Source organism: Lethenteron reissneri, chromosome 62, assembly GCF_015708825.2.
Source record: "Lethenteron reissneri isolate LAM-NWPU_2019-01 chromosome 62, ASM1570882v1, whole genome shotgun sequence".
Taxonomy (NCBI): Eukaryota; Metazoa; Chordata; class Hyperoartia; order Petromyzontiformes; family Petromyzontidae; genus Lethenteron; species Lethenteron reissneri.
Window position 1 is genome coordinate 5359029 of NC_083840.1, and position 18219 is coordinate 5377247.

General features: G+C 45.6%; 2 protein-coding genes across 3 annotated transcripts in view; one reads left to right on the plus strand and one right to left on the minus strand.

Annotated features, from left to right (window-relative positions):
* LOC133358594 (protein turtle homolog A-like) overlaps positions 1 to 789 on the minus strand; it is a 6938-nt gene extending 6149 nt beyond the window's left edge. The window contains exon 1 of the mRNA XM_061576962.1: positions 782 to 789. Coding sequence (XP_061432946.1) covers positions 782 to 789 — 8 coding nt within the window. The remainder of the gene's footprint in view (positions 1 to 781) is intronic.
* A 204-nt stretch (positions 790 to 993) lies between these two features.
* LOC133358516 (nectin-1-like) lies at positions 994 to 17891 on the plus strand. 2 transcript variants are annotated; one of them, XM_061576877.1, is made up of 9 exons: positions 994 to 1143; positions 4418 to 4765; positions 7598 to 7930; positions 9496 to 9610; positions 11511 to 11695; positions 13666 to 13774; positions 15981 to 16029; positions 17290 to 17322; positions 17711 to 17891. In XM_061576877.1, the coding sequence occupies exons 1-9, from the start codon at positions 1071 to 1073 to the stop codon at positions 17774 to 17776; spliced, it is 1311 nt and encodes a 436-aa protein (XP_061432861.1). In that variant the 5' UTR covers positions 994 to 1070; the 3' UTR covers positions 17777 to 17891. The 2 variants fall into 2 exon arrangements, with proteins under 2 accessions (XP_061432861.1, XP_061432862.1); XM_061576878.1 differs by having other exon boundaries at positions 11511 to 11656.
* The last annotated feature ends 328 nt before the right edge of the window (positions 17892 to 18219 follow it).

Consider the following 18219-nt stretch of genomic DNA (forward strand, 5'->3'; position numbering starts at 1 on the left):
CCTGGCCGTCGGAAATGATAGCTCAATGAACTGGCTTATCGTCATCACGTGGATAGTTATAGAAGCCAAATAACTGTAAAATGCGTGGTGTTGATTGTGAACGTGGCGGGAAACCCGGAGGACCCGGAGAAAAATCCACGCGACCACGTGGTGAAAGAAAGAAACGAAAACCCCAAAAAGACAGCAGGCGTCAAGGTCGGGATTGAACCCACAACCTCGTGAATATCAGGCGAGGTAGTTAACATCTCACCACCGTAGCAACCAGATGGTGGAGGTGGGGGAAATTATTAGAGCAGAGCTTGGAGGTGTGGCGTCAACTGTGCAACAACTGTAAGGATATGTCAGAAATAAGAAACGGTAAATTGATAACAAAGATCATCTCCTTTGCTCAATCTAGATTTGAAGTTTTTCGTGACTGCAGGGATCCATACTCTTTGGTTCTTTCGGTAAAGTCACGTAGGTATAAAATAAAATGGCCTCTTGTTGCAGCAGCCCCTTTTGCCCACTTCAGCAATTGTTTCTTGCTGTGGTTGTCCCACCTGATGACGGACGCTTGTGTTGCGCCCGAAACGTCGTGATTTAATTCATTTTATACCTACGTGACTTTACCGAAAGAACCAAAGATTTGTATCTTTTTTGCTATCATCTCCTTTAACATCAAAATAATAATCGTCATCATGAACATCACTACCATCATCACCACTACCCGTCACCATCATCACGACTCGCATCAACATTAATCACCATCACAATCATCATCATCAGCACTTTCACCACTCACATCAACATTAATCACCATCAATACCATCATTATCAGCACCATCACCACTGACATCGACAGTGATCATGATCACTGTAACCACTTTTGGAGCGAATCTAAAGCCGGCGATTACTTAATCGGGGGAATCATTTCCTCCGCGTCACGTGGTCTCGTCCTAGCTTCGATTGTCCGTTCCCCCTCCTCCTTGCATACAAAGTGAGAGCCAAGAGAGAGGCGAGCGAGTGACTTCTCGTGTCTGTGTGTGCTGGTGTTGGAGACAGGAGAGAGAGACAAAGGCGGACGTGGGAGCATGGACACACTCTGCTTTGCGCAGCGCGTGATGATAGCCGTCCTGCTGCTGCTCCTCTTGCCTGCAACTCTGGGTGAGTTCGCTGTCAGTTTTTCAGGTGTCGATTTAAAGACAAATGCCCTATTCACCGTAACCCTCGCTTCAGGTGTGTTGCGTTGTGTGGGGTCGCATCTGCACAGGGATTTTGTCAACCACACCAGACGGCCTATTCGCAGAACTGCGTACCTTAACTACTTACCTACGGAGTTGTCTTGTTACCTACCCAATCGCTTGTGTGCCTGCCTACCAGATGGAACTAACGTGTTGACTACCTAGCCTGGTATACAGGAGGTCGTGGGTTCGATCCCGACCCTGAAGCCTGCTGCTGTATATTTGGAGTTTGCGTCTCTCTCTCTCATCATCACGGTGGTTCGAAGATGTTAACTACCTCGCCTGGTATGCAGGAGGTCGTGGGTTCGATTCCGACCCTCACGCCTGTTTTATATGTGGAGTTTGCGGTGTCTGTCTTTCTCCCCGTGGTCGCGTGGATTTTTCTCCAGTTCCTCCGGGTTTTCCCTCCACATTTAGAAACGTTGTGCTCCGAGGAATTTGGATGCTATAAATTTCCACGTTATAAGCCACTTCATTGGGCTATCATTTGTGGCCACGTCGCTTCTGAAAACGAGCTGTAATGCTCGAGTGGGTCTTCACTGGTGAAATAAAATAGCAGTTAAATAGTTACAATAGTTTTCACTGAAAAAATAAAATAAGGTAAAAAAACTAGTTTTTCAAAGCACACACTTTTATTTGCACTCAAAAGTAGAGAATACATTATTGTGACCCTAAAGTTGATCAAATTTGATGTGTGGAATAAAAGTGGTTGGCTTGCATAAAGAAAAGCAAAAATGGAAAGGAAGCCACTCACTTATATTCAGCACATCAAATTTGATCAATTCTGGGGTCAAAATAATTCATTTTCTACTTTTGAGTGTAAATAAAAGTGTGCATTGAAGAACTAGGTTTTGACCTGTTTTTTTTTAATCTCGTGCTTCGTTAGAGGAAGTGAACGGGCCAGATGCGGGGGTAGGGACGCAGAAAACGGACATGGCAGTTGCGTTTTTATTCGTGTAAAATGCCACACGTTGACTAATTTCCTCTCGGTTTAACCCAAGTCTTGATCTAAAATACAGAAGCAGACACTTACGCCTCCTTCGCAGTTTTGAAATGTCCCATCAATCTTGATTTGAAGCTTTCGTGACTGCAGGAATCCATACTCTTTTATTCTTTCGGTAAAGTCACGTAGGTATAAAATAAAATAAATCACGACGTTTCGGGCGCAACACAAGCGTCCGTCATCAGGTGAGAAAGCATGGCCCGCTGCTGAGAGAGACACGCAAACTCCAAATATACAGCAGACGTCAGGGTCGCGATGAAACCCACGAGGTGAGGTAGTTCACATTTCGCCGCCGTGACCGCCATCACCGATGTTGGCAGTGAGCAGGAATCGAATTCGGGCCGCTGGGTTCGTAGCGAGTGTGCTAACCGCTACGCCACGACTTCCTCCTGTATATACAAAGATCCCCCGTATATTCCCGAATAGAATGTTGAGGCAATTGCTGTTAGCGAGCACCTATTAAGGCCCTGCAGCACATGAGGCTTTGGGTGGCCTGACCCACGCCTGACTGCCTTTGTCTCTACACACACACGGTGCGTATACAACGAAAAGATAAAGATCCCCTGTATAGCTTTAAAACTGTTTTGGCAAGTGCTGTTAGCGAGCACCTATGAAGGACGTCACAGCACACGAGAGGGTGGATGGCCAACTCGACGCTCAGCCACCTTTTTCTCCCGAGTTGCAGTGGTGTTACGCATCACACCAGGCACCCTGTTGCGGCTGATTCGAACTAGGGGTGGCCAGGAACAGTTCAGATGATCGTCACTGGTGTTGGCCATGAGCGGGAATCGAACCCGGGTCACGGGGTTCGTAGTGCAGCACGCTAACCGTTACACCACCACTCCACATGTGTATACACGCTAATGTAGGTATGTTTAACTTAATTCGCACCATACTATCCAACCGCCCTAATAATAGGTGCGGGGGAAGGACAACAAACTAATACAAAAAGGTTGTTATAAAGAAATGAGTTTTCAATCTAAATAAAAAAGAATGAGTACACAGCTGACAACTGATAGGTCTGTTAGGGGTACACCGAGGTTTCTCTATTGAGTCCACGTGCTACCTTAACGTAAACATTTTTTATTAATTGAAGACAATAAGTGACAGGTTTGAAGTTCGTCAGCAGTTTTTTTTTTATCTTTCTTCCTTGGGATGGAAAATGTCGAAAGATGATGGCTTGCTGAATGTGACCAGAGCAACGTGCTACATGTTTAATACATTATTTGGTGGTGGTGATGCTGCTGCTGCGTTGCACAAGAGCAGATAAAACACCAACGTCTTAGTCGCACTCAACAATAAATGTATGTGCTATAGAGGACGCCCATTGCCTGACACGTCTGGGTTTGTCCCATGACCTCCTGCTAGCTGCGAGCTTTAGAAACTTTACGTGATTACCTAAAAGTTGCACCTGGCCTGGCACAAACGCAGTGGTGACGTCACCGCCACTTCGTGGTGAATGGCGGTTGTAATGTGCTGGCTGAAAGCACTTGTCCCAATACCCTGTGTAGGCTACACGGGGGATATATGTCTTTATGTATATGTCTCTGTGTATATGTGCGTGTTTCTTTGTGTACATGTTTTCGTCTTCGTGTATGTCCTCGTGTGTGTGTTTATGTCGTGTGTATGTGTATATGTCGTTGTGTGTATGACCTTCGTGTTTATGTGGAAATGTCTTTGTGTGTATGTCTTTGTGTGCATGTGTATATGTCTGTGTATATGAGTGTATGTCTTCGTCTCTTAATTCTAGATTTGAAGCTTTCGTGACTGCAAGGATTCATACTCTTTGGTTTTTTCGGTAAATTCACGTAGGTAAATTTTTTTTATAAATAAATAAAAACAACTAAATTAAATCACGACGTTTTGGGCGCAACACAAGCGTCCTGCTTCAGGTGGGGACAACGTAGCGAAAGCGCAACCGCTTAAGTGTGTCTCAGAGATGGCTGTGACGAGGAGTTATATATAACTTAGGTTAGGGTTAATTTTATATAACTCCTCGTCACAGCCATCTCTGAGACACACTTAAGCGATTGCGCTTTCGCTACGTTGTCCCCACCTGAAGAATGACGCTTGTGTTGCGCCCGAAACGTCGTGATTTAATTTAGTTGTTTTCATTTATTTTATTTACATTTTTTACCTACGTGACTTTACCGAAATAAACATAGAGTGTGTCTTCGTCTCTTTTCCTGTGCAGGTGCCCAGAGTATTACATCGGAGATCGACCACGACAGTGAAGCGTCCAGTGGGAGCGGAGGAGACGTGCAGCTGCGCTGCGTCTACAAGGGAAGCGTGATCGTCAACCAGATAATATGGGCGAAGGAAACAAATCAAGAGCGTGTGTACATAGCAGTTCGCCTGAATGATATAAGTATTGTGCAGGATGATAAGTTAAAAGGGCGCCTGACTTTCCTTGGCCACGGAAACAACGATGCCACCATCTCAATCCGCGCGCTGCGTACCTTGGACAGCGGCACCTACATCTGCAGATTCACGACAACAACACAAGGGACTAAGGAGGCGAAGATCAACCTCATCGTGGTCGGTGAGTTCAATCGGTAGCGAAGTGGTTCGTTTTGTTGACGAGGTTAACGAGAAAAGAAATTGGTTCAGGTCGTTGTTTCGAATCTTTGACTGAGGCCACAGGAGGAGGAATCCGATGAGCTATAAAGCTCTTCATTTATAAACGTCCAGTAGGGGTGGGCCAGACGACCTCCTGTATAGCAGGTGAGGTAGTTAACATCTCGCCACCGTGGCAACACCCTCCTGAAAATAGGGTATTGAGACTCAGCGAGGCTTTCCTGCATAAACAAACATCATATAAATAATAATGACACTTACATCTGTTGAATAAAATAAGAACATACTGTGCTCTTATTCTTAGATTTTTTCGGTAAAGTCACGTAGGTAAAACATCAAAATTAATGAAAATAAAATAAAATAAAAACAAAAATCACGACGTTTCGGAGGCAACACAAGTCTCCATCATCAGGTGGGACCGTCACAGCCAGATTAGCTGCATCAAGTGAGGCAATGATTCAAGATGTAATCCCTTAAAATCGAGTTGAGGGGGGAGGAGAGGGAGGGGGGAGCTCATCAGAATATGGTAGCCAATGAGTGGAACGTATCGGGAGGGAGGGGGGGCGGGGCCCCGCCCCCCCTCATATTCTGATGAGCTCCCCCCCCTCTCCTCCCCCCTCAACTTGCTTTTAAGGGATTACATCTTGAATCATTGCCTCACTTGATGCAGCTAATCTGGCTGTGACGGTCCTACCTGATGACGGAGACTTGTGTTGCCTCCGAAACGTCGTGATTTTTGTTTTTATTTTATTTTATTTTCATTAATTTTGATGTTTTACCTACGTGACTTTACCGAAAAAACCTAAGAATATGATTCCTTGCAGTCACGAAAGCTTCAAATCTAGAAATACTGTGCTCTGCCACAAGAATGTGGAATATGAAAGTGGGGCACGGGGTCAGCGCGTTACAACAACAACAACATCGACAGGAGTGCAAAAATAAGAGAAAAAGGGTGCACAAGTCACTAAATAATAAATATATAAAGTATATAAGTCCGATTTTCCAACACCAATATGTAACAAATAAGAGTGGCTGGCTACACTAGTGCTGCCATGCCCCAGGCTGTGGGAAGCTTTTCCCCAACAACATCTGGAGCCCTGACTCTGTCGGTTCTTTTAAAACAACCCCTAAAAGTGGGACTGACACGGCAACAGAGCCTTTTATTTAGGACTTTAAAGATAGCGGGCCAGGAAAACGACATCGAGTTTCGTGGAAGAATCGCGACCCCCCCCCCCCCACGCCTCCCCCATACTCAACGGGTGAACTCATTCAGGCACCAATCTTAGCAATGGAGCCATCTCAGCGAAAAGCTCAGACAAGGAAGAAGAATAGAACACACGTACATGGGGTCCATTCCTACAACCTTAGACCAGTCTTAAACACCTGAGCCTGAGATCAGGCTTAACTACCTGAGCCCAGAACGGCAATAACCTAGCCGTCCAGAGCAGTGGTACCCATTTCAATGTATCTCAAGAGAGAGTGTCAGAATAGAGAGTGAGTGTGTGTAACTATCTAAGTCACCCGGGCCACCTGGTCTAAGCAGAGTTGTGGCAGCAGATACCTGGATTCGAATTTTAATCCCAGGCTCTCAAATGATGCCGGCTGAGTGTCTACGAACCCTCTGGGTACACCCAGCCACTTCATCTTTGGGGGTTTATTTTAACATTTTTCTTTTTTTTAAACGTGACCCCTGGAAAATACCATCCTGAACGTCAGGATGTTGCAATTTAATGATGTGAGGAGGGATGGGGATTAAAACATTTTTTTATATATATCTGTTGAACAATCAACCCTTAAAAGCTTATTTTTATTCAAAAGCTTTTTAAAAAAAATTCTGGACTTCATTGATATCGTAACAAACATTTGTAATCTCGGATTGAAGTTTTCGTGACTACAGGAATTACTATACTCATTGGTTCTTTCGGTAAAGTCGCGTATGTAGAAATAAAATAACTGTGTATTTGGCTGACTGGATTGCATCGCATTATATTTCTAAGGTTTGCTGAGTTCGCGTCTCCCATCTTCTTGCTGTATTTGCCTCCGTGCAGTTTGCCGTTCTCGGTGTGCTCTGTGTGTGATGTCCCTCTGTGTGTTCCCTCGCTGTGTGGTTTACGCCATTTTCACCTGAGGGTAAGCGCTTGTGTTGTGTTCGAAACGTCGTGATCTATTTTAATTTTATTTTATTTCTACATACGAAAGAACCAATGAGTATACACATTCGTAACCTTTTTTATAGTAACTTTCCTGGCTTCCACCAATAATCAGTTGCCTATATATTTTTCATTTCGGTTTTATCTTTTGGTTTTATTGTTATTGTGATTGGGGTTTTCCAGGAGTGTCAGTGTCAACATCGTTAATTTTTAACACATGCAACGCTTTGAGATTACTCATTTTAAATGTGCTTTATAAAACTAAGTTAATTATATTATTATAATCCACAGCCCTAGTCAGGGTGGCAATTACCAACTCGAATCGGCATTGAGAGGCTGTGCTAATCTCCAGTCTACAGTGGCGAAAAAATCCACATTTTGATGGCAGGGCTGCGTTTGTCCACGGGACAACCACCATTGACTCGCCCACAAAGTGGTATTTGTTGTATCGACCCCCAAGGGAATTGTGGGCTGAGTGAAACCCACAATCAGGTTTGGAACTCGCATCCTTTCAGATCACCAGCCGCTCCACCACCGAGCCACCTGGCAGTAGCCGACGACAACGATGACTATGATGATGACGACGACGACGAGAACCCAGACACTGTGCTCATGACCTCCGCCGCCTTGCGTCGCCATTGTTTCAGTGACGCCAGAGGTGAGGTTGGCGTTGGGCCCGGCTCCCCTGGTGTCCGGTGGCAGCAAGTCTCAGCTGGCGGCGACGTGCGTAGCGGCCAACGGGAACCCCGCGGCGAGGGTGGCCTGGACCCTGAAAAACGTCTCGGGAAGCCACTTTGTCTTTGAAGCCCTGAAGGATGACGCGGGCACCATCATCGATCACAAAAATGGCTCCATCAGCGTGATGCGGGAGCTGCGGTTGGAGCCGACGAAGGAGATGAACAAAGCGTCGCTCGTGTGCATCGTGACGCAGCCTGGGAACGGCAATCGGATCGAGAAGATCGTCGCTCTCAATGTGCACTGTGAGTGGTGTTTCCCACCGTGCCGTGGTGCCTATGAGATGTTAACTACTTCGCCTGGTATACAGGAGGTTCTTGGGTTCGATCCAGATCCCTGATGCCTGCTGTATATTTGGAGTTTGCGCGTCTCTCTCTCTCTCCTCCCGTGGTCGCGTGGATTTTTCTCCGGGTCCACCGACTTGTCCCCTCCACATTTAGAATCAACATCATGCATTTAAGTTATTTGGCTGCTATACATTTCCATGCGATGATAAGCAACTTCGTTGAGCTATAATTTGTGATAGCTAGGTTGATTCTGAAGAAGAGCGATTTAGCTCAGTGGGTCTTACCTGGTAAAATAAAAAAAGATTAGTTTATAGTTTTTACAGAGTATTCGTAAGCACAAGACAATGTACCACTGCATACGGATAATAAGGGGTAAAGGCACAGCCCTGTAATTTCTTCCTCACACCACTATTGATAGATGGTCCTCCCTCCCACTCGAGAGAAATTTAGCCTACTCTTCCACACAAACCAGATGACTTGGAAGAGGTAGGGGTACCCAAACTTAATCCCCGCGTTTGAATACTGCTAGGGACCCCTAGTGGCAGCTGTCCCTATGTGGCTCAAGGTGTATGCAGTGATGACCTACAAATGATAAGTCTGCCAGTACTGGGCAATGATGTCGTTTTACGCTTAAGATGTACCAAGTGTTTTACCAGCCCTGACAATGGGTCAGTTTTTAAAGCTCCACTTAAATCTATGTATATTGAACTTTTTTCGTGCAACGTACGAAGCCAACCATGCTAAACGAAGGTGCGGGGGGGAAGGACAACAAACACCAAAGAGCTGTTTTAAAGAAATTAGTTTTCAATCTAGATTTTAAAATGCATAACTCCAGTGGATTCCTATTATCAGAAGGAAGAGCTTTCCAGACGACCACAGAAGCAAATCTGAAAGCGCGGCGATGCGGTGACCACCATCTTTGTTCGATGCCTAGCCAAAAGTCACTGCTGCGAAGATGACCACTGGAGTTAACGTGATCATGGTTTATGCTCCTTGACGAAATCAGCGAGGTATTGTGGTTCCTTTGTGGAAAGCACTTTGTGTGTGTAATGAGTGCGATCTTTTAATCATGTATTCGTTGTCAGCAACCGGAAGCCAATGCAGCTCCGCGAGCACTGGACGGACATGCAGTAAATTATAATAACAAAAAGAATGTAGCAAATCGTTGGTGCTAGCACCGTTTATGATGAACAGGATCATCACATAGGACGGCGCGATGTTTCACAGAAATAGTCTGCGGTAGTTTCAAAGTGGGGGGGCGGGAGGGGGGGGTGTTATTACTGTGTTTGTGGAATCCCAGTTGAGCAAATTTGCAGGTAAATTTTTGTGGTCCAAATTTGGCAAATTCAAAATCAGAATATTTCTACTCGAGGAATCCGATGAGCTACAAACCTCTTTTTCGCAGGTGTCCAGTACAGGGCACTGGGTCAGAACGTTTACAACAACAAACAATAACAAACAACACGGAAACACGACAGGAGTAGTAGTGACGAGGGAAAGTTTGTGTATTCTACCATTTGCAGACAAGCCGGAGGTGACAATCAGTGGAGTCACTGGCCCCATGCAAGAGGGAAGCGCCAAGGTCACTCTCACCTGTCTTGCCGATGCCAATCCCAGCGCCAAGTACTCGTGGATGAGGTGAGGGTTCTGATGTGTCGGTAACGTTGCCACCATGTCGTTTCTCACGATGCGACCTGATACGGTGGCTAGATGTTAACTACCTCGCCTAGTATACAGGAGGTCTGGGTTGGATCCCAACTCCGGACGCCTGCTGTGTATTTGGAGTTTGCGTGTTCTCTCTCTTCCCGTTGTTGCGTAGATTTTTCTCCGAGTCCTCCACATTTAGAATCGACATGACGCATTTAGAGTTATTCGGCTGATGTAAATTTCCACGTGATTATGATGAGCCACTTTGTCAGGCTATCATTTGTAATTGCCGGGTCACTTGGGAAAAAGAGCTACATAAACACAGATGTGGCCTTATCTGGTAAAATATAGATAAATATTTTTAAAAAATAATTAAAGAATAGTAAACAAGAATTGTCAATACGACATCGGGTTTTCACGACATGACGGTTATGGTGATATTTGCTCTCCGGTCCATTTTTCAAGGCGTACCATACATGGTGCATCGTTCGCTCCGATGTCTTGCCTTTCGCTCCACGTGCTACACGGCACAAACCGCAAAAAACCCCACGCAGTCGGAGTGTTTCGCGATAGGTTTTTCCATGACCGTCTGTTCTATAACGACAGTAGTAGTAGTTGTGTTCCTGAAGAACGCCACATTATATGGAACAATCACGTCATAATAAATATGTAATTTAGGGGGTAAAGCACAGTCCGCGATAACGCGTGAGATGTGTGACGCAGGGCCGAACAAAGACTGGAGGTGCATGGGTAGAATCTAAAAGCATCCAGCATGATCCCAATGCCTTGGGCGATGATGATCCTATGCCCAGGCAGCCGCGCAACTGCTTATTCAATCCCGTTATGTCCGATTCGCGTTATGAATTTTTTTTCCAGGCGTGGGTGTATTTTGTGTTTTTTTACTTTTCCGTGCTTCAGAATGAATGAGGATGATTTAAACATTCATCCCAACTGCAGGTTATGCAAACATTAAGTCGGCCAGAAGTCGTGGAGTTCTGAGCTGGCAGTGCAGAAATCCCTGCGTTGGAATTCCAAGTTTCAGCCACGGTACCCGGGATTTAAAGTGGGTCATTCAAGTGTAGCGAGTTGACGATCTCAGCCCCGTTCAGTGATGACCGCACCAAAAAATAGTACGTTTAAAAAAACAATTGAACACGAAACGTCAAGGTCTACTCGAATTTTTAAATTTCGTTGTGGGTTTTACTCTCTAAAATGCATATGGTTAGTGCCGAGCTAGTAAACTAATTGGCATGTTCTGTTTACGTGTCAAACCCTTACTAAATTGGCTGTGTCGGGTGGTGGCGGGTTTAACGACACATTTATACCTATGCGATCTAACCCAAAAATAACTTGTATTATTAAAAAATTGATTGTGAAATTTGATTTGGATAAATTCCAGCTCCTGAGAATCAAAATAATGTGTCTGTTCCACCGTCCCGCGCTACGAACGTTGCTCCCAAGTGGCACGGCGGCTGGGGGAAGTGCTGACTGCGCGAGCGTCCAGAGGTCGCTCGAAGGGCATCTTGGAGGAAGCTCTCCGACGTCCTCTTACACGGATCGTTCTCTCACGCGATGGGGGGGGGGGGGGGGGTGGTGCTGGCACTGCTCCGTCAGATTTTCGAACGGCTTCTTAATCTCACGCCACGACGCCGGGGTTTGTTGTCCAACTTCGTCCAATACCCCTGCACCTCCGATTTAGCCACGGTTGGTTATGTACTGTGGGAAAGAAGTTAAACATGCATACATAACATACGTAACAACAGACATACAACATATATACATGCACAATTGAGATACAACTGTGCAGGGAGGGGGATTGGGCGGAATGTTACAAAAATGAGTTTCTGATGTTATTACTTCTGTTGTGTTGTTGGTGTGTTGTGTTTTGCAGGAATGGTACACATATGAATGGCTCTGACCACAGCACGCTGACTCTAGATCGTGCTGTGAGTAACTCCGGGATGTACCGGTGCATTGCTGTGAACTACGTGGGCTCGGACGCTGGCGAGATCGAAGTCAACATCACCTATGCGCAAGGTCAGCCCACCACCGTGCCAACCATCATGCCTCTGCCAGGTAACCGGGCACTCGTTCACTTGGCAAGTGGCGGACATTCAGCGATTGGTTGATTCTATTTAAATTAGATTTCATTTGGAAATAACGTTGTCAATCCACTGCTTGGATCTGAGTGATCTTCAACAAGCGAGAATTTCATCATCGTTTGCAGCTGGGATTGCCATCGTCCCTCTCTCCTCCTGATGCCGAGGGGAAATGGACAAGGTTTTCGATTGTGGCTCATGCAGCTGCAATGACTGCATTGGATATGCGGTCCAAACCTCCCCAGAGACCCTGGCTGATGGAGGCCCACTGCCACCATCTACAGTATCCTACGTCGGAGAATGAGGAGGCTTACCGCAGCCTTTACTCGGAGGTTTGGAGAACCTTGTGGCGATTGAAGGATGAATGGTGGTCGTGGGTTGCTGAGTAGATAAAATCTGCCTTTGTAGCAACGCAATCACAAATCACTCTTTAATTCCATAAAAAAAGTAACCTGCAGCGACACACCTATCACCATCCTTCAGTGAAAGAAAAGTGATCCGATCTCCGACCCCCACGAACAGGTTTGCAAGTTTGCTGAGCATTTCTGTGAAATTTTGGGGAAGGGGAAATCTCTCAGCTCAGAAAACATCATGGGGAAATATGGGGATGACCTTGCTGACACTGCTGTGTCTCAAATATTGGAATAAGTAGTCACCCCCTGTGAGTGGCTGGTTGAAGTGCCATCTTTTGAGGAAATACAAAAGAAAAAGCGCCGGGCAGAGGTCTCCCAAGTGAACTGCTGAGGGAGGGTAGTGTTTGTGTGCAGACTGCCCAATATGAAATCATAATATCAGTCTGGACCACTGGATGGGTTCTGCAGGATTGGAAGGATGTCCTGGTGGTCCCCTTCTTTAAGAAGGGGGACCGCACAGACTGTAAGAACTACAGAGGCATCTCTCTCCTCAGTGTGTCAGGAAAGGTCCTGGAAAGGATCATTCAACATTGCCTTGCCAGGCACAGATGCCATATTTTCTGTCTGTCTGCTACTTCAGCGTTCTAGGGAATTCCAACAGGACTTACATCTCTGCTTTATTTACCTGGTCAAGGCCTATGATATCATGAATAGGCCTGGGCTCTGGGTTTTTTTCATGGTTTCAGAGTCGCTGACTGTCTGCTCACAATCATTATGGACTTTAATAATGGTGGGGAGGCCCGAGTTAAACTACATGCTACATGACCGGGAGTCAGAGCCATTCCCTGTTCACCTTGGGGTGTGACTGGGATGTCCTCTGGTGCCTACATTATTGAACGACTTTTTCAACCAAATAGTTCGAGAAGCCTTCCATGGCTGTACCGGAGGAATCTCCATCTGGTACAGATACAATGGGAGGCTGATCGATGCCCAGGTACGGTGGAGGAATGGCTCCTTATTGGTCAACCATGTTATGTATGCTGATTTTATTTTATCTGGGGATTGCTGCCCATGACAATAACGATATTTCTATCTCAATTAACGTGTTGTGTGCCTCAGACAGTGGCACCTACATCTGCATATTCATGAAAACTTTAGTGAATGAGGTGGTGAATTCAATCGGTAAGCGGTGTTTATTTCATTAACGAGGTTAATAAGAACATTAATCTTCAATGAAGTGGTCTATTTTATTTTTGTTCGAGATGACTTTGAGATCGATTGAGCGACCACGAGAGACCACTAGAGGCTCTGATGAGACAACATGACCGGGTCAGCTTGAAGACACACACTCAGAAAATTCAGTCGCGCATTAGATCATGTGGTGTGCTGAGGCAGACCACAAATTACCAAGTTCAAGTGATCTCCTGCTGCTCAAATGAGCATTGAGATGTGCAAAAATGAGGTGTGCATCTCCAAGTTCCAGCCCTGCAGAGCCAGTGGTCGAAATTACACATTCCTATGGCAGGGGTGCCATGCAATTAGCATGGCGCATGTGTTGTGGTGATGAACAGCATTTGTTGTTGTTGTCTTCCAGATGGCATTGAGCCCTGCGTCATAGCTGTTGCCACCGTAGTTGCACTCATGGCGTTGGTGGCCGTGTTCGGAGCTATTTACTTCTTCCGCAAGAAAGGCAGTCCTGTCACGTGAGTTTCCTGTGTCAAAATGTTTGTAGATTCGGAAAGAATTCTGGAGGTATGTCACTCCGACTGAGAATTATTGAAAGAAGTTTCAGAGTTCAGCACAGTCTGTCAGTGTGACACCATTCTCAATCTGCCCATTGGCCAACCCGTCAGCAGCAGCTATGCAAACAATTTACGTACTTGCTCGTTCACAAATGTATTATCATTGCTTTTTGTATTGTGTGCATATGACTGCAACCCCCACCAGAGTTCAATTACCACAACAAACATCTCACCACCGTGGCACCATCCCTCCATCGGCACCAAATGCCAAGTGCCGATCACCCACTATATTGATTAAATTCATCTCTCAGAGCCGACCATGTCCACGACTAAGTTTAAATTCGAAAAATTGGCCAAAGCAGTAGGATAATGAAGCATTAACCTGTTTCCAAATATATTTATTTGGTGATATGATTATTATTGGGTTTAGCACGTAGAATTTCGCGACCATGAATGATTATTATTGCTTGACATTGTTCAATTCTCAATCCGCTTGCCCTGGTGAGGGTCGCGGCGGCAGCATGTTGAGCAAAGGGATCCAGACCTCCCTATTCCTGGCGAGAGCCTCGAGCTCTTCCAATTGTCAGGCGTTCCAAGGCCAGCCGAGCGACATAGTCCCACCAGCGTGTCCTGGGCCAGTCCGAGGATCTTCTCCCAGTGGGATTTGCTGCCCGGTAGAGTTCTAGGGGGAGTCTACCGGGGAGCATCCTTACCAGGTGCCCGATCCACTTCAACTGGCTCCTCTCAATCCAGAGGAGCAGTGGCTCGACTCTGAGGCTATGTTGGATTACTGAGCTCTTCACCTAATCATGGAGAGTGAGCCCAGCAACCCTGTGGAGGAACCTCATTTGGGCCCCTTGTACCTGCAATCTTATCCTTTCGGTCATTTCTCAAAGCTCATGACCATAGGTGGTGATAATGTAGATCGACCTGTAAACTGAGAGCTTTGTTCGAGAACTCAGCTTCTGCTTCACCTCCACGGAATGGTACAGTGCCTGCAACGCTGCACCAATCCACCAGCCGATCTCCTGCTTCCACGTACGTCAACTGCAAATAGCAGCGACGCCACCTCCATGCCACCGTACTGGATACTCTCCATACCTCGGCTGCACCTTTGATATCCTGTCCGTGAAAAATCACAAACAGGAGTGGAGACGAGACCCACCCTTGGCGGAGTCCAATACCCACAGTGAATGACTTTGATTTAACACCAAGAATAAGGACATCTCTCATTCAGGGAATAGAGGGATTGGATAGCACACAATCAGCACCGATACATCATACTCCTGCAGCACCTCCCACAATATATTGCAGGGAACAAGTTCCTATGCCTTCTCCAAGTCTACAAAGCAGAGGTAAACTGGAGAAGCATACTCCTATGACCTCTGAAATATATGTGACAGGGAAAGAAGCGGGTCCATTGTTCCATGAACATAACGGAATCCGCACTGTTCCTCCTGAATCTGAGGCTCAACCACCAGGAGGAGCCTCCTCTCCAGCACACTGGCATAGGCTTTACATGTGAGGCTGAAGAGTGTGATCCCTTTGTAGTTGGAGCACACCCTCTGGTCCCCGGAATCACAAACTCAGTTTGCCAATCCAGATGTATTGTACCTGCCTTCCATGAAACATTGAAGAAAAACGCGGGATAAGCACTACATTATTATTTAAAATAGCTTACTTTTGCACATTCTTAAATGACATGTTTTAGGTGTTGTTATGTTTTTGTGGTGTTTCAATTTGGTTACTATCTGAAATTGGCACAAATAAACATACAAATAGACAAAAACAATTATCCTTTCAAAGGTTACTGTATTTACTGTACCGTACTTAATACTACAATCTTGGAGTCTCTGCACGAGGTGATGTGTATATACGTGCAGTATTTTCATTGTTTAATTTGTATGTAGTGTATAATGTACCGTTTCTAATATTTGACACTGAAATCAAGCATAGCTACTATTTTTGCCACACACGCAGTGCCTAACGCCTGACTGGTTACAGCCCTTGGAGCGGTTTTGCCGGTTTTATCGGGCCCAGGACCGCCTGATAATGTTGGAAGCATACCGCCACTGTGGAAGACGGACAAACTTGACTATGCAAATGACTCATAGTTTCACTTTTAAAAATTAATTATCGCTTACAACAAAAACTTCACCCTTTTTAGGAACCGCATGCAACCTCTGGATGAGAGAATAATGAATTCTGCTGAAACGGTGGGTGGATTAAATCGGAGTTCTGCCTCTACCAACACAGTGAATATAATCAGAAATGATGAAAATTATAATAAGTTATACCCTGTCTGGCAATAAAACAGGAGTTGTGTTAAGATATTCCAACACCAAATAGATATATTTTGCAAGGCATCAAGACGAAGTCTACATTAACCACAAGTACTTTTAGAAAAACATGCAAACAAACATGCGCTGATAATATATGCAATGTATTTCAAACTGATTGGCCTACACCAGAGACGGCTTTCTTTGTGGCCTTGTCTCGCCACCAGTGTGAGACCAGAGAACGCCAAAAGGGGAACAGTACAAAGACAATGCAAGTATCAGAACACTTATAGCTCGGGTCGAGGAGTTTTATAAATATTAATACAATCAGAAATTTCAAATGACTGAGAAACTACCTGGTTACACATATACCAACGCTTAATTCCATCCCATTTCTCTTACTAAAGACCTTATGAATCCTAATGCGTTCTATTCTCTGTTCACTGTGACAAAAGTGTTCGGGTTTTTTTGTTTGGGTGCGTGCATAACATACTAAGAATTTCATGGCAGGAAAGGATACACAAGTTGTAAGTTTATATTGGGGGGAGCAGGGGAAGTTTTTTAGACAATCATGGAGGTTGCGATTAGTGGGGGCGCATGTGCAGGATGGTGGGGTGGGCAGGTTCTTGAGACGGGCATTGGAGTGGTATCCAGGAGCCAGAAACTGGGTAGATGGCAAGACGAACTCAGAGTAGACCTTGCAGGGTAAGTGTTCACTGCGCAAACAGCTGATATATCTAGCAGAGCCAGAGCATTGCTGGCAGAGAGTGGTGGCATCAATGTTAACTTCTCGATGTTTTATAGTAGTGTGACCTTTTAACCTTTATGTCTACCAACTGTCTTACAAGCTGTGCCATAGATAGACCAATCTCCAATCAGCTGGCATAGATTGACAGAAAAAGTGATGTGAGCACCTGTGAATGTCTATAGGATGGGGTGGCCAATGCAGTTTCCTTTGTCTCCCGAATTATTTAATCAGTATCTCATTTTTAAGTCTGAGTTGACCTAGGGGAGGTGCAGGATAAGTTCAGATGGGGTTTTAATCAAGGCAAAATATAATTGCTGTGCAATGTGGACTATTGCAGCACTGCACGGACACAGAATAATGCTACTGCATTGATAACATTTGATTTTAAAGTAATTTCTGCTCCAAAACAATGCCTAATCGTGTGCTTTCCACGAAATATCCTATTGCAGAGCCCACCTAACCAAGAGGCCAGTCACTACGAGGTAAGCTTCACACACCAAGTGAAATGTTTAATAAGGATGACTTTAAGTCTATGGACTGTTGACAAAAAACAATGTCGAAGTCAAGTGTCAAAGCGTCTCCCCGCTTAGACAAAGCATGGCTTAGTACTCATTTCCATTGCAGGCCCTAAATCAAGTGGTGCCAATTGCACATTGCTATGGCGGGACCACAGCAACCTGCGCCTGTTGGTCAATGAGAATAATCGACTATGTGTGCCACTACGATCCGGAACTTCTCCACATGGGCATTTAATCAGGAACATGACCTCTGTAGCATCGGGCTCAGTGGCCCCACCAATCGAGACCAAAAGCCACCCCTTAACGCACATTTGATTATAAATGATAATGCACGTGTTGTTTTATTTTGCAGCCTCTCAAGCCGCCTGAAGAGAACGCCTATGACAAATTAAACCACCCCAAGTACACGAACGCTTGAAACTGAACACTTCGGGAACGCACGCGTGCACTTAACAACGACATGCATTCGCATGGAAATCAAAACTCAAGAGCACGTGGTTCAATCGGAGGTTACATTTATTCGGCCATGGCGACACACAGAGACAAATATCCCCCCCATATAGACATAGACTGTTGGGACAAGTGCTGTTAGGGAGTCGCATCTATCAAGGCCGGCAAGGCACGGCACACGAGGGGGTAGATGTCCAACACCACGCCCGGCTGTCATTGTCTCACCAGTGGTCATGTTTACACACCACACTAGATACTTATTTAAGGCTGAGTCGATCTAGGGGAGGCCCATGACCGGTTCAGATAATCGCTGTCACTGGTGTTGGCCGTGAGCAGGAATCGAGCTCGGGTCGCAAAGTTATTAGCGAAGCAGCGCACCAACCCGCTGCACTGCCGCTCCCAACACACACA